Consider the following 21,662-nt stretch of genomic DNA (forward strand, 5'->3'; position numbering starts at 1 on the left):
TGACACCTGTGACATGAATTTGAGGCATAAACCACTGGTTTTGACTGAAGTGAATGTGCCACCTAAACTTAATCTGGAAAAGAAATATGTATAATTTATGTGTTTTGTAAATAGCATAAGGATAAATATTCAGGTCCCTCATGAGAGGCAGAGGCTATCCTGAAGTATACAGCAGGACAGCATGAACTGATGCATTCTGCAGGTGTCTGTACACTGACAGAGGTGGATAAAGTAAAACCCCTGTCCTCAAAGGTGAAAAACGTGTGGAAGGAAGGCATTTGTCAGAGATGGTCTCCACATGAGCTCATCAGGCTGAGTTCTGCCTCATCCTACCGTGGAATAACCACCAAGGTGGGAGGGAAAGGAAAATATGACTGGTTTTGTCCTCAGAAGTCTCATATAAATGGAGTGTGAGGAAAGAACTGCAGGAATATGTGGGGATGAGGGAATGTCTGCAGGTATTGCTCAGGGCACTGATAAAATGCAAAGATAAGGAAGGAAAAAGCCAGAACTTGCTTGGGAGATGAGGTAAAAATCAACCTGCAGCAGTTGCTCCTGCTGGGAGAGTCCAGGGAGAATGTACCAGGGTCAGGTGGGAGATATTTAGGACTGGCATTTTTTTTCTGCTTGGTAGATGAATTGTGATGTGGCTTTATAGAAGTAGTTGACCTCTGTTTTCCTGTGACATGGTGACCATACTTATTCACAATGCTGATGTTGGTGGGCAGGAGGTGAGCAGAGATTCTGCTAACACAAATCCCTTCCCAATGGCAAACTTTCTGGTAAATGAGCTAGCAGATATAAAGGTAATGGGAGTGACATGAGACACAATTGTCCTTTAGTACAGAAGCCATTTGATTTTTCTAAGTAAAAACTCAGATTTGTTGCCTAAATTTGTACGAAATAATTGAAGTGGATGAAGTTCTTGCAATTTTTGTGATGAGAGTATTTTGCTAAGACATCTTGAAAAATACTGTGGTCCCAAAGAGACTGATAATAGTTAAGTATAATGGAAGCTTAACCAGAGCTGGAAAGATTGCTATGGGGGGCTGTAGAGGAATGTGGATGTTAGGCATGCTGGGATTCAGAAAACAAAACACAGGTTGGTCACAAGGCTGCTCAGACCTTTCCCAAGTTGCCTGGGTGTGCTGTGCTGGCACACACAGGTTACCTTGTCCCAGGAGCTGAGTGATCAGAGAACAGCTGGAGGGGTGTGATTGTTACTAGTCAGGATTTGCTTTGTAAAAGCACCTTACTGGTTCTAGTGCGAAACCAGAGGCATAGACAGTATTTTTCTGCTGAATTAAACATTCTTAGTGTGGTTATCTAAGTGGGCCCCAAAAAGTGACAGGTACTTGTGGGTTCCTTGTTTAATCTGACTGTCAAAGTATAGAAGAAACTACACAAAACTTGTATTGTTCTAAAAGGGATAATGGGATAATAAAGAGAGATAATGTGTGTAGGACACCCAGGATCTGTTTTGTGAGTGAAGCAGAATGGAAAAGGACATGAATTTTTCTCCTGCCCTGGAATGAGAAATCCAGAAGGGCTGGGAATTGCATGTGGCAAAGCTGGCATGTGGCTGTGAACAAGCAGCAGGGTGGGTGCAGTGGTCAGCAGGGGAACGCCCTGTGTGGGACTAAACCCAGCTGCCTGCAGGAACCCTGTGGGTGCAGGACCTGTGTGCATGTGGATGCAAAAGAAATCCTTTATTTCCTGTTCTGGAGTTCAGCTCTGCAGAACAGGCAGAGACCATTAGACCCCATTGAGTGACCTCCCATCTTTCACAAGCCTTGCAATTTCTTCCTGTTTCTCTTGACATCAGCCCACTGATTTATGCTGAACTAAAGTACATATTTTTTCAAAAAAAGACAGATCTGAAGACATTGGGAAATGAGAAAACCAACATATCCCCTGATAATTTGTTCTACTAGTTAACCACTGTCACTCTTTTCCTGTTTCTTATTTTTCATTTCAGTCTGTCTGGTTTCTGATGCTAAACATTAGTTTGTGTTATAGATATCAGGAATAAATCAAAATGCCCTCTAGAGCAGTACCTGCTTCTTTTAGGAATGTGGGATATGGTAATTAAATCTCTTCAATTTGTCTTGGCTTTACAGAAGGCTGGGGTTTAGTGCTATTGCTGCTGGGGAAAAAGCAAATCCCATCCTTCTCTCTTAGCTGGTTTGTGCTTCCACCTCACACCCTGTAATGCAGCAGGGCAGGGAACTGGTTCTGTTGACATATATAAACTTTTTGTTGCCTTGGGGTTATTTGGAGTTTTCAGTCTCTCACCACAGGGCTGTCAAGATGTCTGGTGGTGTGGGGCTTACAGCATGGTGAAGAGGAGGCTGGAAGAGCTCCAGGTGGGATGTTTTTGCAGCAGAGCCCACTTTCAGGGACCAAACTGCCACCAAAGACTTTTGTTCAGGACACTTTTCCAGTCCCCAAGGTAAAAGCAAAAGGTCCCTGTGTCTGACCAGTGCCAACACAGCCAGCCTTGTGTGCAGGGCTGCTTAAGAAACAAAACCAGAACAGTTACAGATGATAATGAAGCAATCCAGCTTTTTTGAGTGTATGAAAGTGAAAAATGCTTTCCTTGCTTCCTTCCCTTTGAAAAGCCACAGCTGCTCACTCTGAGGGCAGAAATGTAGGAAGAACAAGCATGTACTGCAAATGTACACCCTGATCCTCTTGGAGGGGTTGGCTGACAGGGAGAGGGAACATGGACAAACCATTAGAGATAAATGTTTCTAGCAGGATCAACCCAGCTAAGGCAAAGGTGAATTAACTTACAGAAACTCAGTTAATTGAAAGCCCACATGAGCTGGAGCTATTGGTGGGAAAATGCAGGAAGATTTTGTTTCTACACACAGATGCTCATTTCAGCCAACACAATCTGGATTAGCAAAAAGATCTATTTAATAAACCAGGAGAAATGACTTTACTGGAAATGGAGAAGGTGTGCTTACAGTAGCAGGAAGGAGAGCTGGGGAAGTGGCAACCTTTAGCAGAGGCAGAGAGCAATGAGCTGTCTTGCACAGCTGTGACTGATAAGGAACATGGATGAAACTAATGATTGGATTGATTATATTCTTCTTGTTAAAAGTTAAATTCTTCCCTAAGAAGGAATTAAAGGAAATTCCTTTGGCACAGTTGAGGGAAGTGTAGGAATACCTGCCAAGTTATAATCTTTATATTTTTGTGGCCCATTTAATGAAGCTGTAAATGATTCCTGCTTTGTGTGACTCAACTCTACCATGCCACAGTTTTAACAGAAGAAATGCTTTTTAAGTGAGTTTATGCTGCATCATGTTTTGTGTATTTTAAAAAAGCCTCAATTTCCTCTAGGCTATTACATGAAAACAGATTTTAAAGAGTTTCGGGATTTTTATAAACAAGATGAATAAATGTTAATAATTACAAGTTAATTATAAACTGTGCCTGTTGCACAATATAAAATTAAAGGCATAGCTGAGCTCCAAACCATTTCTTTATCAGAGATGATATTCAGATAATCAGACTCAGCTAACCTTTTGCAAATACTGACCTTGTACCTACAAATGGAGTTTCTAAGGATTAAAATGCCAGTGCATGTTTTGGAAGGTCACTCTTATTTCCCAACACTTATTTTAAAACTGTGCCAGTTTGTCTTAGCTCAGGGTTTGACCTCTGGATCATCACAGGGTGTTTATGTAGATGCCAGAGTCAACAGTTCATCACTGAGTGAAAAGGAAGACACTGATAAAAAGGCCTAAGGGTGTCCCAGGGCTGTTCTGCAGAGTCACTCTGGAAGGTTTGGTTGGAAGCAGGAGGCTGTGGTGGAGACAGCCTGTTTTAAGCAATGCTCAGAATGATGAAAACATGAAGTAAAGCATGGGGGGAATGATCTCCTTTTTAGCCAAGCTGCAGATACTGATTGTATGTACATCTAGTGATAAGATTCAGTAGTGGGATAATAATTGCCATAAAGAGTGTTGCCTCAGTTTTCTCTCTGACAGGTGTCACTTGAGACTTAAGTGTGCTTCTGTTCTTCTGCTATTTGATTTACCAATTTAACTTAGTTGTCACTATCCTCTGCTAATCCAACATTTGCAAAAAGCAGGTTTATTTCTTCAAATGCTGTGCTGCATTTTGCTGCCTGATTACCCTGGGACTTGGTCACTACATTGTATTTACACATAACCACCATGAAGTGCGACTCCAACCGACATAAATACACCTGAAACCACTTTGAAGCTACAAGCTCAGAAATCCCTAACAGTGTGGCCCTGTGGAGCAGAATTTGGCAAGGTACATTTGCCTATTTGTGCATGTGCCATGTACATTGAGGTACCTGTCTGTCTTGACTTGTAGCCTGCAAAATTGACATGAGAGTGTTTTGCAGCAGTTTGTGCACCTCAAATGCACCATTTCCTGGCCATCTCTACCTCCCCTGTACTCACTCCTACTTAAGGTGAGTTCCTGAGGGCATGTTGCCAGAAGAGCAGGATTTATTGCCTAATTTTTTCCAGGAGCCTGTCCAGTGTTCAAGGGCATTCAAATGTTTCATCCAGAGTCCAGACAGTGGCCCGAAACTATGTGGAGTATGTTTGTTAAACTGTTGTGAATTTGGGAGGGATGGTGAGCCCTGGAAAACAGTCAGGGTTAAAAGTTATCTTGAGGAATGGTCTCAGGAATGCATTGATGAACTCAGAGAGAATTGCAGCGAGTTAACACAATGCACTGCAAGACTGTCAGATGGAGAGTGACTGTTGAGCAACAGCTCTGCCAGAAATGATCTGCAGGTCACATCACATCTGAACTGTATGTGAGGGGGAGCCCCCTCCTCCTCCTGTGTGAGCAGAAGTTTGTCCTGTGGGTATGGGGACAGATATTTCTGCTGTAGTGGGTCTTCTGTGGTGAAAGGGTTTGTACTTTGTACTTCAGGAAAACTGAATTTCTCGAGGGAATCCAAAGGAGAGCAATTATTAGTGTGCTGTAGCAATACTTGATCTTTTTTAAGTGGAAATGGTTCTGGCAACACCCTGTGCTGTCCAGTTTTGTGCATTTCTAGCAGTGATTTGGCTTTAGACATCCAAGGAAGAGGCAAGGACTCATCCTTGCCACCTGATATGGGCCAGGATGGGGGAGCTGGCTGGAGTGCTAGACTGGCAGGGTGTTCTAAAGCATATAAGGCTCTGGGAAGATGAGATGTGTGCTACACTTGCTGACCTATGCCTGTAAAAAAATTAATGTAACAAGATTCATTATGTTTCTTAATGGAAAAGGAAGTTTAGTTTAAAGAGAACTTATTTTCCTCACTCCCTGTCACATGTTTTACTCAAGTTTTCACACTCTCATGGTTGTGGATTCCAAGACACGTGTCAAAAGCCATGAGGACTGCTTGCATAACACTAAGGATGTAATGCTGGCTTTCAAATCCTTGTTACATATTTTGGGTTCCTCTTGATGATGCTAGATCTAGTTTTTGAGCTAGTTTGAACCAATTTTTAGGGTGTAATTTACTTAAGAAATCCAAGTTATTGCAGTGAATTTGTCTCCCTAAAAATCTTGCTTCTTCCCCCATAGGTCTTAGACAAAGTGGCCACAACTTTTCCTATTAACATCTAACTCTCTTCTGCTTTTACAAAGCCTGTTCCCCTCTCACCAAGCTGTGATGATGCCTTTTCCTCACTGAAGTAACAGCTGTGAGGCTCCCTGGCTTCTAAGTGAATTGGCTGGTCCTGCGGATGTATCTGGTTACTAAATAAAAAGCCCTTTAAAGAAGATTTGCTGGTGCATGCCACTTTTGATATATAGCCTTCCATTTGTTCACTCACAGACATGAAACTTAGATTAAAAGTAGTAGAAAGTCAGTGTAAGGGGGTTTACTGAGTGATTGCCTGTCTAGCTTTTGAAATATAACAGTGTTTCCTCATTTTGGCCAGATATCACATGTCCTGTCTGCTTACCTCTGATGGAGGCTGTGACTCCTATTCCCCTGTCCCAGCAGGCATTTCCCTGTTAATTATTCTGAAAGCTGAGCAGTCCCTAGCTTCATCAGAGCTCTGATTGTGAAAGAATTATAATATTTAAGGTTGGTTCAGGAATCCCCTCAATCTTTGCAAAAGAAATATATTTGAAAGAGCTTGGTCACAGCATAACATGGAAGTGGAAGAAGATAAGAGAGGTCTGGCAATTTCGTTAGCTAACTGAACTTACCAACTAAAATTTTGTTGCTTGTTCAGCAGAAAGCAACATGTTCATGTTGTGGAGGAAAGGCCAGAGAAACAGTTATAAGCTGCTGAGGGAAAGCCCTTTTCATTGCCTGCTAGCAGTGGATTGTCCCTCATCTTTTCTTTTTTGTGTTTGACCTTTGTGTCAAGAACAATTAATCTTTACAGAAACAATTAGTGATTAAACAGGAAGTTTACCCAGAGACAGCCTCCATGGAAAGGGAGCATCAAGGACAGGAATAATCTTTGGTGAATGTTAACATCATGGATGTCTGCTCAAGAAGCCACAGGTGAAGGCCATTTCCATTTTTAATTTGCTTAAGCTATAAACCAGACTTTTCCTTGTAGTCATAACAAAGGAATTTTGTGTGTGTGGCTACATGGCTATTGCCAATGAAACTTTAAGTATTGAGAGACCTGGAACTCACAACTTTGAAATAGTTGAATAAATAAAAGGTAGGGAATAGAATAGATGGAATTTACTGATCAAGGCTGATTTGAAAATGGTTGTGGGAATAGGTATGTGTGTCAGGAGAATCATTAGTGTCAAAATGAGCAAACTATGTATTGACTAGTAAATGTATATTAATGTAGTAGAATTATTATGTACAGACAGATATTTTCTACATACTGAGTCCCTTTGACATATCAGTGCAGTGCTGCCAGCTTTTTGTCCAGTCAAAAAAAGGAACTGGTGTGCTAGTTGAGTTCCACATTACAATTCCCTGTGTGAAGCAGGCTCTGAAAAACACATATACGCCGCAACCTTGAGATACAAACCCTCTCCCCTGATTAAACTGTTATTGCAATTGAAAGTGGTACCATAAATATTCCCTCCAGATGTTTACCTAAAGCCGAGTTTAGTCTGCTCCATGAGCTGCATGTCAAGGTATCATTGTCTGCGTGGTAAAGGAGGTGTAAATTGGTTCCTGCAATGCACAGCAGGGAGTGTCTGATCTGATAACATCTGGGAATTAGTGAGAAAGGGAATCTTTCTTCCAGAAAGATGGAAGGAAAGGAAACCAGGGATGCCAAGAAATAAATGTCTGTATCTGAACTCTGCTGTAATTTGTGGCTGTGCTGAAACCACACAGCAAATTGGAGATGAAGGGAACGAAGAGCAGCTGAGGCAATCCCAGGCAGGAGGCTGAGTGTGGAGGTGCCTGGAAAAGCACATCACCCTGATGAGTTTACACAGCCTTGGCTCAGATCTGTTCATGGGAGCTGCTGCCATGCTCCTGGCTCTGTGCTCAGGTGTATGATTCAGTCACAGGAAACCAGCTGTTATTCTAGTTTCAAAATAAGCTTTTCTACTTAAAAACAGCCTGCATAGTGCTCAGCAGTCCCCTTTACATGTGCAGCACAAAGAATAATGGCTGCCTATATCAGAGCACTTCCACATGACACTGGGCTTTCTCCTTTCCATCAGTCCCTCAACGTCTTTCAGTATCTGTGTTCTCCCAGGAAAAACAATGAAAATCTTTAAACATTTCCTTTCTCTTTCTGAGCATTGACCCTGAAGCCAGTGGCACATCAGTGTGTATATGAGAAAACCGCTGTGATCAGCTTTTCCTTCCCTACTGGCTAAGGATGAGTGATGGCATGTGTGTGACTCTTGATAGAATAACTGAATTTACTGTCTGGATAATGATGTGCTATTAGTAAGCAGACTACAACAATTTAATAAAAGGTATGCTAATAAATAGTGGTTGATCTGTTTCCACACTGACTGGGTCCTATACTGGGGAAAAAGCAATTTACAACACTTAATCTCAAGGGGGTAACTTATGGCAATACCAGTCTTTGCTCTTACCTGCCACTCCCTATGGTTCCTTAGCAAAATCTTCCTTTTCCAGCCTCACTGCTTGTGTTTGCTTTTATTCTTGTACTTACAGTTATAGGAGAGTTGCACAGTTCCTCTGCCACTTCAGAAATTCTTCCTCACTTCCCATGATAAACAGCTTCACCTTGCCATCACCAATGCTGGAATTGGATGTTCTGTTGAAGCTGCTCTGTATCCAACTCCTTGGTTGTCTTTTAGAAACTCCTTAAGGTGAATTAACTGTAGAAATGCCTCTATGTCTATTGCCATTTTTCATGGTTAAAGTATTAAACTTGAATGACAAATCAAATGTTTATAGGATTTCAATTTCATCTGCTCCTTCAATGTGTTATAAAAATATTTCTGGATAACAATGGGCATGAAACTTTAACACTTTATTAATGGTACTTCATGTACACACTACTGTCTTTTCAAACAAATCTATATGACAGCAAGTCAAACTGTTCTTCAGTTGTTGCTCAAGGAAGTTGCACTCAGCATAAACATGGATTTATTGTGATTTATTGTAGTGTTGTGCATAGTGGGTCTAGAAGTGTGTTGTCAAACAGTGGGATCCACTCCAGAAAACAAAATAGTCATAGGTAGTCCCTGGGCACAGAGCTTGCAGCTGAGGGCAGGATTTGTGCAGGAGGGGTTCAAGGAAGGAAGAAGCAAGGTGCATGTTGTGATGGCAGCCAGTGTTTTATGCTTTTGGGGCTGGGTTTAAGAGATCAGAAATTACATGGCTCAAAGCTTTTGAAAAACAGAAACTGAAGGATGGGCATGATGAAAGGGGGTGGGGTGCATAGCACAGGGCAGACTCAGATATCTGGGTGTTCAAAAAACATTTTCTTATTATTTGGTCCTGTGCTTCCCCTTCTGTTACTGTTACTTCTGCTTTGCAGCCTTTCCTTAGGCCAGCCTAAGGCAGTGTGTGAGAAGAGACGTGGGTGGCTCACTCCTTTACATTTCAGTCAGCTGTCTCCTGTGTATCTGAATCCAAGGAAAACACCAGGAAAACAGTGGCTCTGGTCATCTCCACTCTTAGGCAAAGTGCTAAATAAAACCTCCAACAAAAACCACAATACATATGATATGTATAAAGAATATTTCCTATCTGTGCAATGCCTGGTTTGAACTGCCAAAGCATCTTTTTGATACTCCTAGTTTTTACAGACTAAATATGTGAATTTACACAGAATATTACAGATAGCAGTACTGGCATTCTCTAAGTTGGCAGGTCAGCTTCTTCAGTTGCCTGGTCCAAGATTTTGTCCAAAATATTTGCCAAGTTGTGGTGCAGGACACAGGATTCCACTCGGGATGCCTTTCCCGGGTGAAGTCCAGGCACAGAGGGAATCTTGCCCAGCAGGCTGAGGACGGGCAGGCGCAGGATTTAGTGATGATTTTGAAGAAGTTACTCCCATTCCAACTTTTTAGCCTCCCCACCTCGTCTCGCGGCTCTGGAGATGGATGCGCAGCCTGGATCTCCTTCCAGACGCAGCGCAAGCCGCACGGGCTGCGGCTCGGTGACGCTCCGGGGCGCTTTGCTCTCAGGACGCTTCTGCTCGTGACCGAAACCCGCGGGATGTCCCCCCCTTCCCGGAATGTCGTGTCCCCGCCTGCGGGAGCGCCCCGGGAGCGACGGGGGCGGGGCCTCACTGGGGGGGCGGGGCCCGTCCCGAGCGCACCAATCAGAGAGCGGCAGCGCGGGCCGGGGACCGGCACGAGATCAAGGCGCCAAACAACCCTTCCTCCCTCGGACGCAGCCGCCCTGCGCTCCCCAGCAGCCAATCACAGCCACGATCCGGCTGCCCGTTCCGCCCTCGGCCGAAAAGAAACCAATGGGAGACGCAGCTGCTGCAGCCGCTCAGCCAATCAGCGCCCGAGTCCATTGAAAAAGGAAGAGCGGAGCCCATTAGCTCCCGTCCGTGACCTGCGGCCGCGCTGGGCGTTCTGGCCGTGTGGGGCGTTCGAGCCGCGCTCATGGCGATGCTACCGGCGGCGGCCGCTCCCCTCCTCCGCTCAGGCCCCGCCGTGCCGCCCGTGCCATGACCCGACCCCTCGGCGAGGGGCTGCCGTCTCCGGGCCCGCCCTTCGCTATGTCCCGCCGCCATGTTATGCCGGCGGCCCAGGACTGCAGGTAGGGCGGGGCGCGGGAGAGGAGCGGTCGCGGTCGTCGCTGGGCACCGAGCCCGCCTAGCGGGGCCCCTTGGCTGCCGGTGTGCCCTGCGCTTCCCAGGGCGGGTGGCGGGGGTCGGCTCGGCGGGGGTTACCGGGAACTCCCCGGGAGCATCGCCGGGAGCCTGCCCCGGTGTTGCAGCCGCCGAGGGGCCCGGCCGGGGCCTCCCCGTGGGAACCGGCTCGTGGTGCCGCTGTTCGTTGGCCGGGGGTTCTGGCAGCGTCCAGGAGTGAGAAGGGAGTGTCCAGCAGAGTTCAGGCTGGCATTTCCAGTACATCCTTCAGGATGCCGGGGCCGCCCCCGTGTGCCCTCCCAGCCCTGCCCGGACGTTGCCCAGCCCACCTGCGCAGCCCGGCGGCTCCAGCGGTTCGGTCTAACCGAGAACTTGGGCTGTCGGTTCAGCTCCCGAACCTGCTCCTAACGGTGCTGGGGGACACTGCCCCGGGAAAACACGGGCTGTCAGTGACAGCCTTAAATAGTGTGTTTATTGACTTGACAAACTTGTCTGCTAACTAACAATTCAAATTCTGCCAAAGATTTGAGGTTTTTCAGAGGGTGCTGTGCTGTTTCTTGCAGAATGAGACAAGTCATAATTTTCTTATGCTGTTAGCAGCACCTTACTTTGTTCAGATCCTCTGTTTTGATGGCGCTGTCATTTAAATGAAGGAGACAGGGTAAAGGTGTGTAGCCCGCTCTGCGGCCAAGGGAGCCGAACAAATGCCGGCGAGCCGCTGCCGGTGTGTGGCCGGAGGGGCCACAAGATCCGCTACTCCCGGCTTCTCCTCGGAAACCCTCGGGCACTGGGGCCGAGTCTGCGGCGTGCGTGGCGCAGGCCAGAGCGTGGCTACCAAGTCCCGAGATAAAGGAAGGAGAGAGCGGACACTCGTGTGGATGCCCAGGCGCTCTTTTTCCCAGGCAGGACCAGGGACGGGTGTCAGAGGGGGAAGGCCTGGGGAGGCACTGATAAAGGGAGTGGGCGTGAGAGGAGGAGACACGAGGTGAGCAGTAAACGAAGCTCAGGGGAGGAACGCGGGACGCAGCCAAACCAATGAGGATCACATAGGGGAGGGAAGAGGCTCTGGAGGCAAATCATACATCAGTAAGGGATGATTGACACGGAAAATTCTCGTGAAAAATAAAGGGGGGTGGTAATAAATGATACAGGGGAAGTGGGCAGCGCCAGGAGGGAGGAGATAAACTTATGGGGGCATAAAGGGAAGGATCAAGGGGTCAGTCACCTTGAGGGACGAGCCATTGGCAGGAAAACAAGGGGCAAACAATTTAGGGAGATATCATTGTGAGGGGAGGACATAGGGGAACTGAGGGCCAAACCATATTTTTAACTTATAAAAGGGATAACCAACTTTACAACCGAACTCATATAAACATTTTAAAACACACGACGCCACAAACGTTCACTGTTTCAATCTTACTTTTTGCCTAAGAAAGTGAATCGAAACTGCAATTTCGGTTTTGTTGCAGTTGTCTGAAAGACTGAATTTTTCTACGTGAGTTTCTGTTTTGGCTGGCTTTGTCGTGTTTTTCTTTGTTTTTGTTTTTGGGTGTTTGTTTGTTTTTGCTCTTTTTATAGAGCTTTTCAAGATGCTCTATGTTAGCAGAGATGTAGTAGCTTTTTGTAGTTTGTTCTTATGTTATGGGAGTGTGCTATCTCGGGGCTATTGCTAGTGTTTCCAGTACAGCTTTTTAAAAGGATTGTTTTTATCCAGCCAGAGATAAACACGAATATGGCTGTAAACAGTAACAGCTTTTATGAAATGCTTAGAGAGTTGTTTTTTAAGACAAGTGAAAGTATTTCCTCCTTCCCTCTTCCATTAGTTTTGAAAGGCCTGGAGGTCTGTTAGGTTCATCTCCTGGTTGTGCAGCTTTTTTCTGTTGTTGGGTCAGATAATGTATTTATGGATTTTGCATTTCCTTTTGGATTTTTAGTGGTCTCCTTGGTGTCTAAATCGAGTTGAGATTTCGCAAAATATGGTGTGATAATTTTTATTTGGGATAAAAGATCTTGCTGAATTTATATATATTGCTGAAGCGCTAACCAGAGCTGCATAGTGGTTCAGGAAGATACATTAAACAACTGTGATTTTCCTGTTAGCAAAAGAGTGAAACACAGTAGCCTTCTACTAAAGGGTGGAGATTCTCCTGTGAAAGGTTAGTGAACAGTTATGGCCCCATTCACATAGAAATTCACATTTCTCTCTGTACTTTCACATGTATGCGAAAGGCAAGTTGGATGGCCCTTTTTCTTTTTCACGTTCTTCCTTGTACTGTATTGAATTCTTTCTTTTTTTCTTTTCCCCACCCTTCGCTTTTGTCTGAAGTTTCTAGTACACTTCCTTGTCTGAGACACAGTACAGAACTTTGGCTGGACAGTTCTTTGCACTCCAAAAAGCAGAGTTACAAACCCAAAGGAGAAAATATTGGTGGATTAGCACTTCCAAACAAGCTGCCTAAGACAAATCATTCGCCATGTCTTCATTCAAATTAAACTTGAGCGAGAAGGGAAGTGCCTTCATTCGCTGTTGTTTTGCATAACTATGGGATAAACAGAAATTCTGTTACAAAGCTCTTGGATTTATAATAAAAGACTGCAAAAAGAAGAATATGGGAAGGACATAAGCAGTCATTTGGAATCAGTGGCTGTGGAAACAAGGACAGAGATGGCAGAAGGCCTTGGGTTTTGGTTTTGTTATAAGCTGCCCCTGGAGGCCAGAGTAACTGAGGTTCTTGTTAATCGGTCCCTTGGGGCAGATTAGAGGGAAAGAACACTGAATACCTGGTGTTTATATATATTTATATATGCCCACATAGGGTTTATTTTAGGATAATTTTGTTGCAATGGAAATGAGGTGTGTAGCCATTTTGGTTGTTCTCTCTAGTAATATGACAATATAAAAATATAAAGATACCACTTAAGGAAATATATAAGGAAAAGAAAGAAAAAGCAAGGATAGGAGTGGATTGCAGAAATATCACCACCATGGACCCAGTGACGAGATTTGATTGTTGCAATTCCAATGTCTGCTGGGCAAAGTGGAACTTGCAGTCTTGATCAGTCAGGGATATAGGAAGGCCCCAAAACATAGAGTTCAGTGGGTTAATGGATGTTCAGGTGGGAATGCCCAGGTACCTCTCTTGGAGAGGGTGAATTTAACACTGTCTGTTGCAAGGCCCCAGAAATGAGTCTGGGGGCATTTTGGGGGTCTTTGATGGGTTATGACCCCATCTTAGACTGGTGTTTCTCACATTGTGTTTTCTCACATTATGCCTTATCAGAAGGGATAAATACCTGCAGCCTGAGTGTGAATATGCCAATACCTCCCCCTGGGTGGGGAGTGCTCTTTTACACTTGAGCTAGTTGTGTAAGGGAGGACATTGGTGTGATAAAAAGCATTTTCCCACCCCCACAGGGTCTGTGCCTTTATCGCCCTTGTCCCTTGTCTGGCTCAAGCCCTGGCTTGTTTTGTCGTGGTCATGCTCCGGATGTGGGTGTGCAACCTCTTCTGTCTTGGGCACATCAGAGGTTTCAACACCACACACAAAAACCCTCTCCTTGCCCCGTTCCATTGGGGGTGCAAACCTGGGCCTCAGCAGTATGGCTGGTTTGAGTCAGTGACATTTCACATTTCTGTCCCTCGCCGTTTGTCTGCAAGGTTTAGGTGCAGAGAGGAGTGTGGGTGGTAACTGAAGATGAGGTGTGGCCTGCCAGCAGTGCTTCATGTGCAGCTGGGGCTTTAATGGGGGAGAAAGAAGTGTACAGTAGCTCAGTTAGGAAAAGAGGAAGGGTTTGGAAGGATGGGCAGTGTGGAAAGTTCTGGGCACCAGATGATTTCGCAGCTTGAGAGCAGCCCAAACAAGCACCGGGTGTGTCCTGAGGAATGCGAGGTGGAGAGGGCTTTGCTGTGAGCAGGTGAGGCCTCTGTGGAGTGCAGGGAGGTCTAGGGCAGGAAAACAAGTAAGTCAGCAGCAGTAACAGTGAATAAACCTGCATTTAAGTCTTTGGTTCTTCTGCTGAACCAAAATACGGGGATCCTGTGTGCTGAAATTTTTCTCTTATTTGAAAGTAACTGAGTGATATAAGCATCAAGAGTTGTTAGGCTGCAAGTTGAACTCTACTTGAACTACAAGGCTCTGCTGAGTAAGTCAGAGATGGATTATAGCAGAACCTGAGGCTAACAACCTGAACATTAGCAGTTGTTGGACTAGACAATGTTAATGGCTTAAATATTACTTTAAAATTAATAGCTGGAGTGGACAGCCCATAAATAGTGGTGCATGAACAGTAACAACCATATTTACAACATGGACCACAGAACCAACTGGAATTCCCCCTGAAACAACCTAGGAGGGTGTGAATATGACCACAGAGCAGCACTGGGTAGCAAAACAGTGAGCCAATGAAGACTGACAAGACCCCAGACTGTAAAATCACTATTGGTCTGGACTGGTGGGTACTTTAGATTGCCCAGGGGTTTCTGTTTGTGGTCCCTTTTTTGAGGCACCAGCTGAAGCTACTGCCAGGTAACTGATTTGTGCCACTAAACCTGTCTAATGGAGTTGAGAGCCCGGTGTCCAAAATTTAACACTGTTGCTGTAGCATGTGGGAAGAGCACACATATTTTGTCCTGTGTCAAACTGAGCTGTGATAAGCTGGAGGCAGTCAGTCTTTGACAAGTAGTTTCTCTGCTTTCTTTGGTAAGCCAAACCCAGTTCTGTGCACCCACAGGTTCTGATTACAGGTTACTTTTGACTCAGTTACAGTACTTTCAAATATCAGTGCTTGCCAGTATCCTGATTTAAGAAGTATCACTGCATTATAAACAGCTTTTTGTATTTCTGTAGGTGCTAACAGTGCAAAAGCTGTGTCAGAAAATGAAAAAATGATTGTTATAATCTTAAAGAAAGATTCAAAATGAGATCCAAATTAATTTCATTTTTTGAAGTTTGTCATCTTCGTATTCTGCACACAGTCCTGATAAAAATAACCACAGTGGGTTCTTCTGGCCTAAACTTTGAATATGGATACAGAATCTTTGGGGACACAGTCATGTATGGGTACTTGTATGTCAAAGGAAGGGGACCAGGACACCAGCTGGTTCATCACAGGTCCAGTTTATTGAAGAAAGCATCAAACACTTATACAGCAAATAATAAGCTTATGAATATTCTGTAAGCCAAGCAATCTATTGGTTAAACTATACCATGAACTCTTCCTCATTCCTTAGGTGTTACATCTCTCTTTTCTCATGTCTCTTTCACTATTTGTTATACTCAGCTAGGCCCAAGGACACACTATCTCACAGGTGCAGGACTTGGAATTAGCCACGGTTTTGTACTTTTTCCAGTCTCTAGTCAGCTAAATTCCCAACACTTGTATGTGTTAGCTTAGTTTCTGGAGTAAGTAGATTTTGCCTTTGTTATCACTGTTACTCAGGCAACAACCTGAGTTGTTGTAACTTTGTAACTTTGCCGTGGAAGGCACAGAAAGACAATGAAACTTGGAACCAACCTCTGCTGTTCTTGCAACAACGTGAACAGCTGTGCTCTCATCAATACTTTGTTCTCACTTCAGACACTTCCAAAGCCGGCGCTCATTATAGCCTTAAAGTCTTTGCAAGCTGCCTGGAGGAAGGTGAAGATACCAAATTCACAGATTCTGATGTGTTTGGTTGCTCAAAGTGCACCTTGTTCAGCCAACCTGCCCGTTTTCAGAAGTGATGTTCTTCAGTGGAGAATGCCCTGGTGTTCTCATGCCCCACTTGTTCTTGGCAGAGATGAAACCTCTGATTACAAGCTAGTAATTGCCTTGTGGGTGGCTGTGGGCTGCTCTCTGTTGGAAGCTGGGTGAGACAGATGCCAGCTGGGGCTAGCAGCTCAGAGTGATGGTGGGCATGGTGAGGCTGTTAAATGACATCATGTCATCACATAATGTGCTGGTGAGGTCTCACCTAGGATCTGGCTGCAGGTGAGGTCAGTCCCGTTCAGGAGAGCTTTAGTTTAAGGTGGAAAGGTGGTTAAGACTTACCAGGTTTATAAAGAAAACAGTTGGAGTGAGGAACCTGACAGGTTAAACTTCATTAGCCAAGCAGAGCAAAGGCTAGAAGGTGAAGACAATGATGATGCTTTTTCTGATTTATCAGGAATAAGAGCTGCAGGCACTAAAGAAAATCTGTAGAAGTAATTTGTAGTATTTTAATTATGTAACATTTACTGAATGGGCATTTATTTATTGTTCTTTCAAAATGATCAAATTGTTTTCTCTTTAGAAACCAGTTGATTACGGAGTTCTTCAAGCCAGTTTTAAGTCCAGGTAAATATGGTTTTTTCCTAGTGGAAGATATTTATATGAATTTTAATTATGTAAGCATGCAGAATGATAATCCAATTTCATTCTCTAGTGGAGCAGCAACACAATGAGTATAGCTTACCAAATGTGTCAAAATGAGCACATTTAAATTTTTTCTAATAATGTAACTGAAAATATCAATTTCCTGTTTTAATTAATTTCTTTAAGTAGTGATGTAATTATTATTTCAAGTTCTGTCTCATGGTTAAGGCAGATTGTTTATAACAACTGAAGCTGCATCACAGGTCATGTGATTCTTTGCATGGCAGTAGCAAAACTGGATGATTAAGTTAATTAATTTTGGATTATATATGTGTGTGAGAGAGAAAATATCAAGTAATACAGTATAATAGGGTTTGTTGTTTTGTTTTTGGTTAGGTTTTTTTTTCCCAATATAGTTTTTGTGAGTAATTGGTCTTTTTTTTCTCCTACACCATGTCCATAAAGACAAAACTGTCTTGTCCTCACCAGACAAAGGAAATGTAAAAGATGAAGGAATGGGACTGTCTGTCTTATGCACTGAAGGCTTTGAAAGGAGTTCATCTTCTCCAAAGAAGGTCAGAAGAAAAAGATGCCAGAGCAAACACCAAATGAGTCGTGTGGTAGGTGTCTTTTGGAAAAGAATGGAGGAAAAGGACAGTGCAAACATGGCAGAGTGTGCAGGGCCCTGGGTTTGTTGTAGGCAAAAGTTGTGATTCAGAAGCTCCTTGTTGCTGCAGGGTCTCAGGGGCATTCCTTGACCAAAAAGGAAAAGACTGCCTAGCCAGAACAGGGGCAGGAAGAAATGAGAAGTGCCTGGGTGAAAGGAGAGCACCACTGTCTTATGGAAATAGTTGGGAAGAGAAGAATGACTCCATGGATCTCACAGACTGACAAATGGGTTTCACCTGCAGAAGCTGATATTTGCAAAGCCTGGGCTGGAAAAATGGCACTGTGAGCACCACATCTCTGTGCCCAAGCCAGACTTCTCCACTGCCCTGCTCTCCCACTGATCCTGCAGTTAGGTTGTCACTGGAAGCTCTCTGCAGAGAAAGGGAATGGGAGAAGCAGAAATTGAAACAGTCTAAGCTATATCCTGTAAAACCATTATAAGGAACAAATGTTTTGTATCAGATGTTTTTAAAGGAGTTATTAAAGGTGGAAATCACTGACCCATTGTACATATGAATTTTTAAATTTTTAGGTTTTTAAAATTTTACACAGCAAGATCAGGTTCTTGGTGCTGCCTTTTTCAAATGTAACATCAGTTTATGTTCTTTTCCTATTCCTTTTTAAGTTTTAGGTCATGCCTGGGTAAGCTGGTTCTTAATCATTTTACTATGAATGACAAAGCAGGGGAAATATTCTGGGCTAGATGCAAGCATGGAAATGCAATAGAAATTGTAACTTGAAATTGTATTTTGTAGAAAAAGATGCCTTTATCTTAAATACCTTGTCTTGTGTGTTCTTTCAATGTAGCTTAGGGAGCAGACTGGCAAATTTCTGCTATTTAGAAGTTGCAGTTAAGAGCAGTTCAGATTTATACATTTAAGCCACAGTATTTAGATAGAGATGGGAGTGGTCCTATTACAAATGTAGTTTTTAATTACAGGTCACTTTACAGGTCCTTAATCTGAAGGAAAAAATATATAATTTGGCTTCTGGAGAGATCTTTGCATCTGTGTTTTAAATTTGTCTTGAAAATAGGTCCATTAACATATTTCTGGGGGTGTGTAGTACTAAGTCTTTGCTAGGTTCAACATTGGTTTTTAAAAGTATACAATTAATTTTTTTTTTCTCCCTCTATCTTTATTTTTAGGGAAATGGATGTCCTGTAAGAAAAATAATGCCTTTTGGTTCAAGGGAGATTGCCTCAGGTATGAGCATTGTTGTTAATATAGAATTAATTAATTGAATTCATCACTTCATGTCTATTTTTAATGGCTTTTTTGCTTGAAATCATGTTTTCTATTTTCTTTTACTAAAACAATAATCACTACTGAATAGTCAATATTATTTCTCATATATGGCAAGTTTGAAGAGTTTTAAAAGTAATTTAGGATTTTAGTGTAAAACACAATTAGAATTTGTGATATTTCATTGCCTTAAAACCTTGATTCCAGATTTTTTTATGGTTTCTCTTATGTTTTGGATAATCCACATTTTCTGTGGTGGTTAATAAATTGTGCCTTTTAGCTTAATCCCGAAAGAATAGTCTTGTTGAACCAAACACTAAAGTTGAGCTGGTGTGTTGTTTTTGCTTTTTGACCTTTTTAACCACATAATTTTGTTCTATGTGTGATAAAATGGAATCTAAAAAGCTTGAGGTAGGTCAGTAGGAAGATGAACTTTAAAAAGGGGGTCTATGGCTGTGGAAACTCATCAGACTCTTTGCTGCTGTAGTCCTAGTTGACTTAAAAACAGAAATCAGTTTTTAAAAATGAAAAGCTGTTGCATATTTGTTTTTTAAGACAATTATTGGACAGTTTTGATTTTTTTGAAACATGATAATGATGTTTTATCTTTTTTCTCCAACACGTCATAGATGACCCATCTCAAGCAAGGCTAACTCAGATTTTAGAACATGAGGCATCTTCTCCACAGGCATTTAGACCATCATCTGAGATGGCCTCTGGGGCACCAAAGAGCCCAGCTGTTTCTTCACACTTCCTTAAGGCATCCTTTGGGCTATCCAAACCAAGAGACTCTCCTGTGAAGAGAAAACACTCTGCCATGAGTGTGGACGTAGATGGGTCAGATCAATGTGAAGTGAATGACCCTGCTTTTAGTAGATCACGGAAATGCAAGAATTGGAGGTGTGGTTTTGTAAAAAATATCTTTTTAAAGTCTCCTCATGATGATGTTCTGCAGCTCAAGGAGCCTGCTGCCCTGTCTGGACATGATTTGACTCTTTCAGATGAATTCCTCAACTCAAGCAATGAAAAGGAGAAAAGTAATTTCTCCACTGTAGGTTTGTCATCTTCATATTCTGCACACAGGCCTGCTAAAAATAACCACATTTCTGTTGTGGATACCAAAGAGAATCAATTGCAGCTGGCTAACTCATGCTTTTTCATGGAGAAGTCACTTCCCTTTTTTCAGGAAAAAAGTACTGTGTTGCCTTCTCCCCACCACTTCACACAAACAAAAAGCATGAAATCCCCTCTCCAGGCTGCTGGCTTACCTCAGGTATTGGATGTTAGGAAAGAGCAAGATAAAAGACCAGAAAGACATGAACGGAATAAAGGACACAGTATTCAACCCAGCAACAGTTTTTCAAATACAGTCCAGGAGATTTCTGAAAATGCTCCTGATTGCTGTAGAATGGAAATCTGTGCTGAACTTGGACTGTCCCCAGAGACTGGCAAAAGTGTTCCCCCTTCATTGCCTTTGGAAGAGTCTTTTATGGACAGCAGCCATGAATCTTCACAGCCCTCAGGAGAAGTGGAAGTTAAAAGGAACTTTACACACAAGTCCAAGCTGAGCAGAAAATGGCAAAGCAGCTCTGAGAGTGACGATGATGTTTCAGAATGCATTCTAGATGAAGAAGAAAAAGAAGAAGCAGCATTAATGCCACTGCACAAAATGCTGAATTTAAGTCTCAAACCACAGGAAAGAACCCTGGAGGACTCCTTTGACAGTGTTTCTCAGGACACTGTAACTCCATTACTGAAGCTTCATGTAAGTTGGCTAAAAAACAGAAAAACACATTCTTTCAAGTATCCTTTTACAGATGTTATGTGTAAGAAAAGTAATAGAGATTTTAGCACAGTGCAGGGCCCAGTGGGTGTTAACTTATTACCCCATATTTCAAATTTTAGGAGAATGACATTTTATATAGTAAGGATATACCACCAAAACACAGACAGGTGCCCAGGTGAATGGAGACATCTCATACTCAAAAATAAAATTGCTCCAACCTCACCTGTTCATCTGGCACAGACAGACAGCAGCTTGTTTAGGTGTGCCACAGAACTAATTTATACTATTTAGCTCAGTTTTATAAACAAATAACAAGATACTTGAGCAGCTAAGATGTCCAGTAGTCTTCTAGTACCTATTCAGTCAGGATGTGCATGACTAATTGGTAATAGTTACTTTACATTAATTTTAGTCAAAAATGTACCAACCCTCAGCCACCTCTTGCTGATTCTCATTATGCCATTAAAGCTATAGCAGAGTATAATGAGATAGCAGATAATCAGCTCTATGTTGTGTTGTTATATGATTTTCTCCCTTATTCATAATGCATGATAATTCAGAATTATTTGCCTGCAAAGCTGCTTACTTGGCTTAAGGGTCATGTGCTGCTGTGCAGTTACAGTGTAGTTGGAGCAGGGATGTTACTGTGCTTGTCCTGGGAATGCCTGAAAGATGATTTGTGCAGCCAGGTTGATTGAGCTCTGTCCCTTCTGCTTGTTTTTGGGAGTTCTGTTTTTGCTCTTTCCCCCCCAAAGTTAGGAGGCCACATTTAGAAAACATGTGCAGTCTAATGTTTTTGTTTTCCTAGTCAGGTAAGATTTTGATGAGCTGAAGTTAACTGGAGGAAATCGATACAGACATTTAGAGATCTGTGTGCTAGACTCCAGTCATGTATCCTTGCCACAGTCTGATTGTCAGAGATCTGAGTGTAAGTGTGGTGTTTTCTTTGAGGTTGTATTTCCTGGAAATTGGAAGTATTTTAGTATTTCAAAAAGCTGAATGAATTCTGATCACAGGGGATAGATGATGTCTTTAAATCCCTGTGTACAGGATATTATGGTGATGAATTAATTCTCTTGTCTTTGCTTTTCTTTTCACTGCCCTGCACCCCTGGCTGGGGAAGTGACCAAGCTGTGTTGTGGTGCTTAGCTGCTGGCTGGGGTCAGCCCATCACGAGTTTCTAGAGTGGAAAACAAACAGCAGAATACCTGTAGAAATTCTCTCTTCTGCCTTCCCCTCTCCTCATGCTTTTCAATCTCTCATAGGGTTTATTTGTTGACTGAGTTTCTGTCTCCATGGGCAGATGAGCAGCCATAATTATTTAATCTGTTCTTATGATTCTGTAATCAGGAGTGTTATAGATCAGACTTGTGTGGTTTCATATGTATTTCACAA

The 21,662-nt window shown here is 43.0% G+C and overlaps 1 protein-coding gene across 2 annotated transcripts in view; it reads left to right on the forward strand.

Annotated features, from left to right (window-relative positions):
• Window positions 1-9,906: 9,906 nt before the first annotated feature.
• Window positions 9,907-21,662, forward strand: part of SLF2 (SMC5-SMC6 complex localization factor 2) — a 29,323-nt gene continuing 17,567 nt past the window's right edge. Inside the window, exons 1-5 of one of the 2 annotated variants that reach the window (XM_064716661.1) lie at window positions 9,907-10,183; window positions 16,507-16,550; window positions 17,058-17,188; window positions 18,385-18,442; window positions 19,111-20,246. In XM_064716661.1, the coding sequence (XP_064572731.1) occupies window positions 10,092-10,183; window positions 16,507-16,550; window positions 17,058-17,188; window positions 18,385-18,442; window positions 19,111-20,246 (1,461 nt within the window). In that variant the 5' untranslated portion in view covers window positions 9,907-10,091. Of the gene's footprint in view, window positions 10,184-16,506; window positions 16,551-17,033; window positions 17,189-18,384; window positions 18,443-19,110; window positions 20,247-21,662 lie in introns of both variants that reach the window. The other variant, XM_064716660.1, reaches the window with a different exon arrangement.

Source organism: Zonotrichia leucophrys, chromosome 6, assembly GCF_028769735.1.
Source record: "Zonotrichia leucophrys gambelii isolate GWCS_2022_RI chromosome 6, RI_Zleu_2.0, whole genome shotgun sequence".
In the NCBI taxonomy this organism is placed as follows: domain Eukaryota; kingdom Metazoa; phylum Chordata; class Aves; order Passeriformes; family Passerellidae; genus Zonotrichia; species Zonotrichia leucophrys.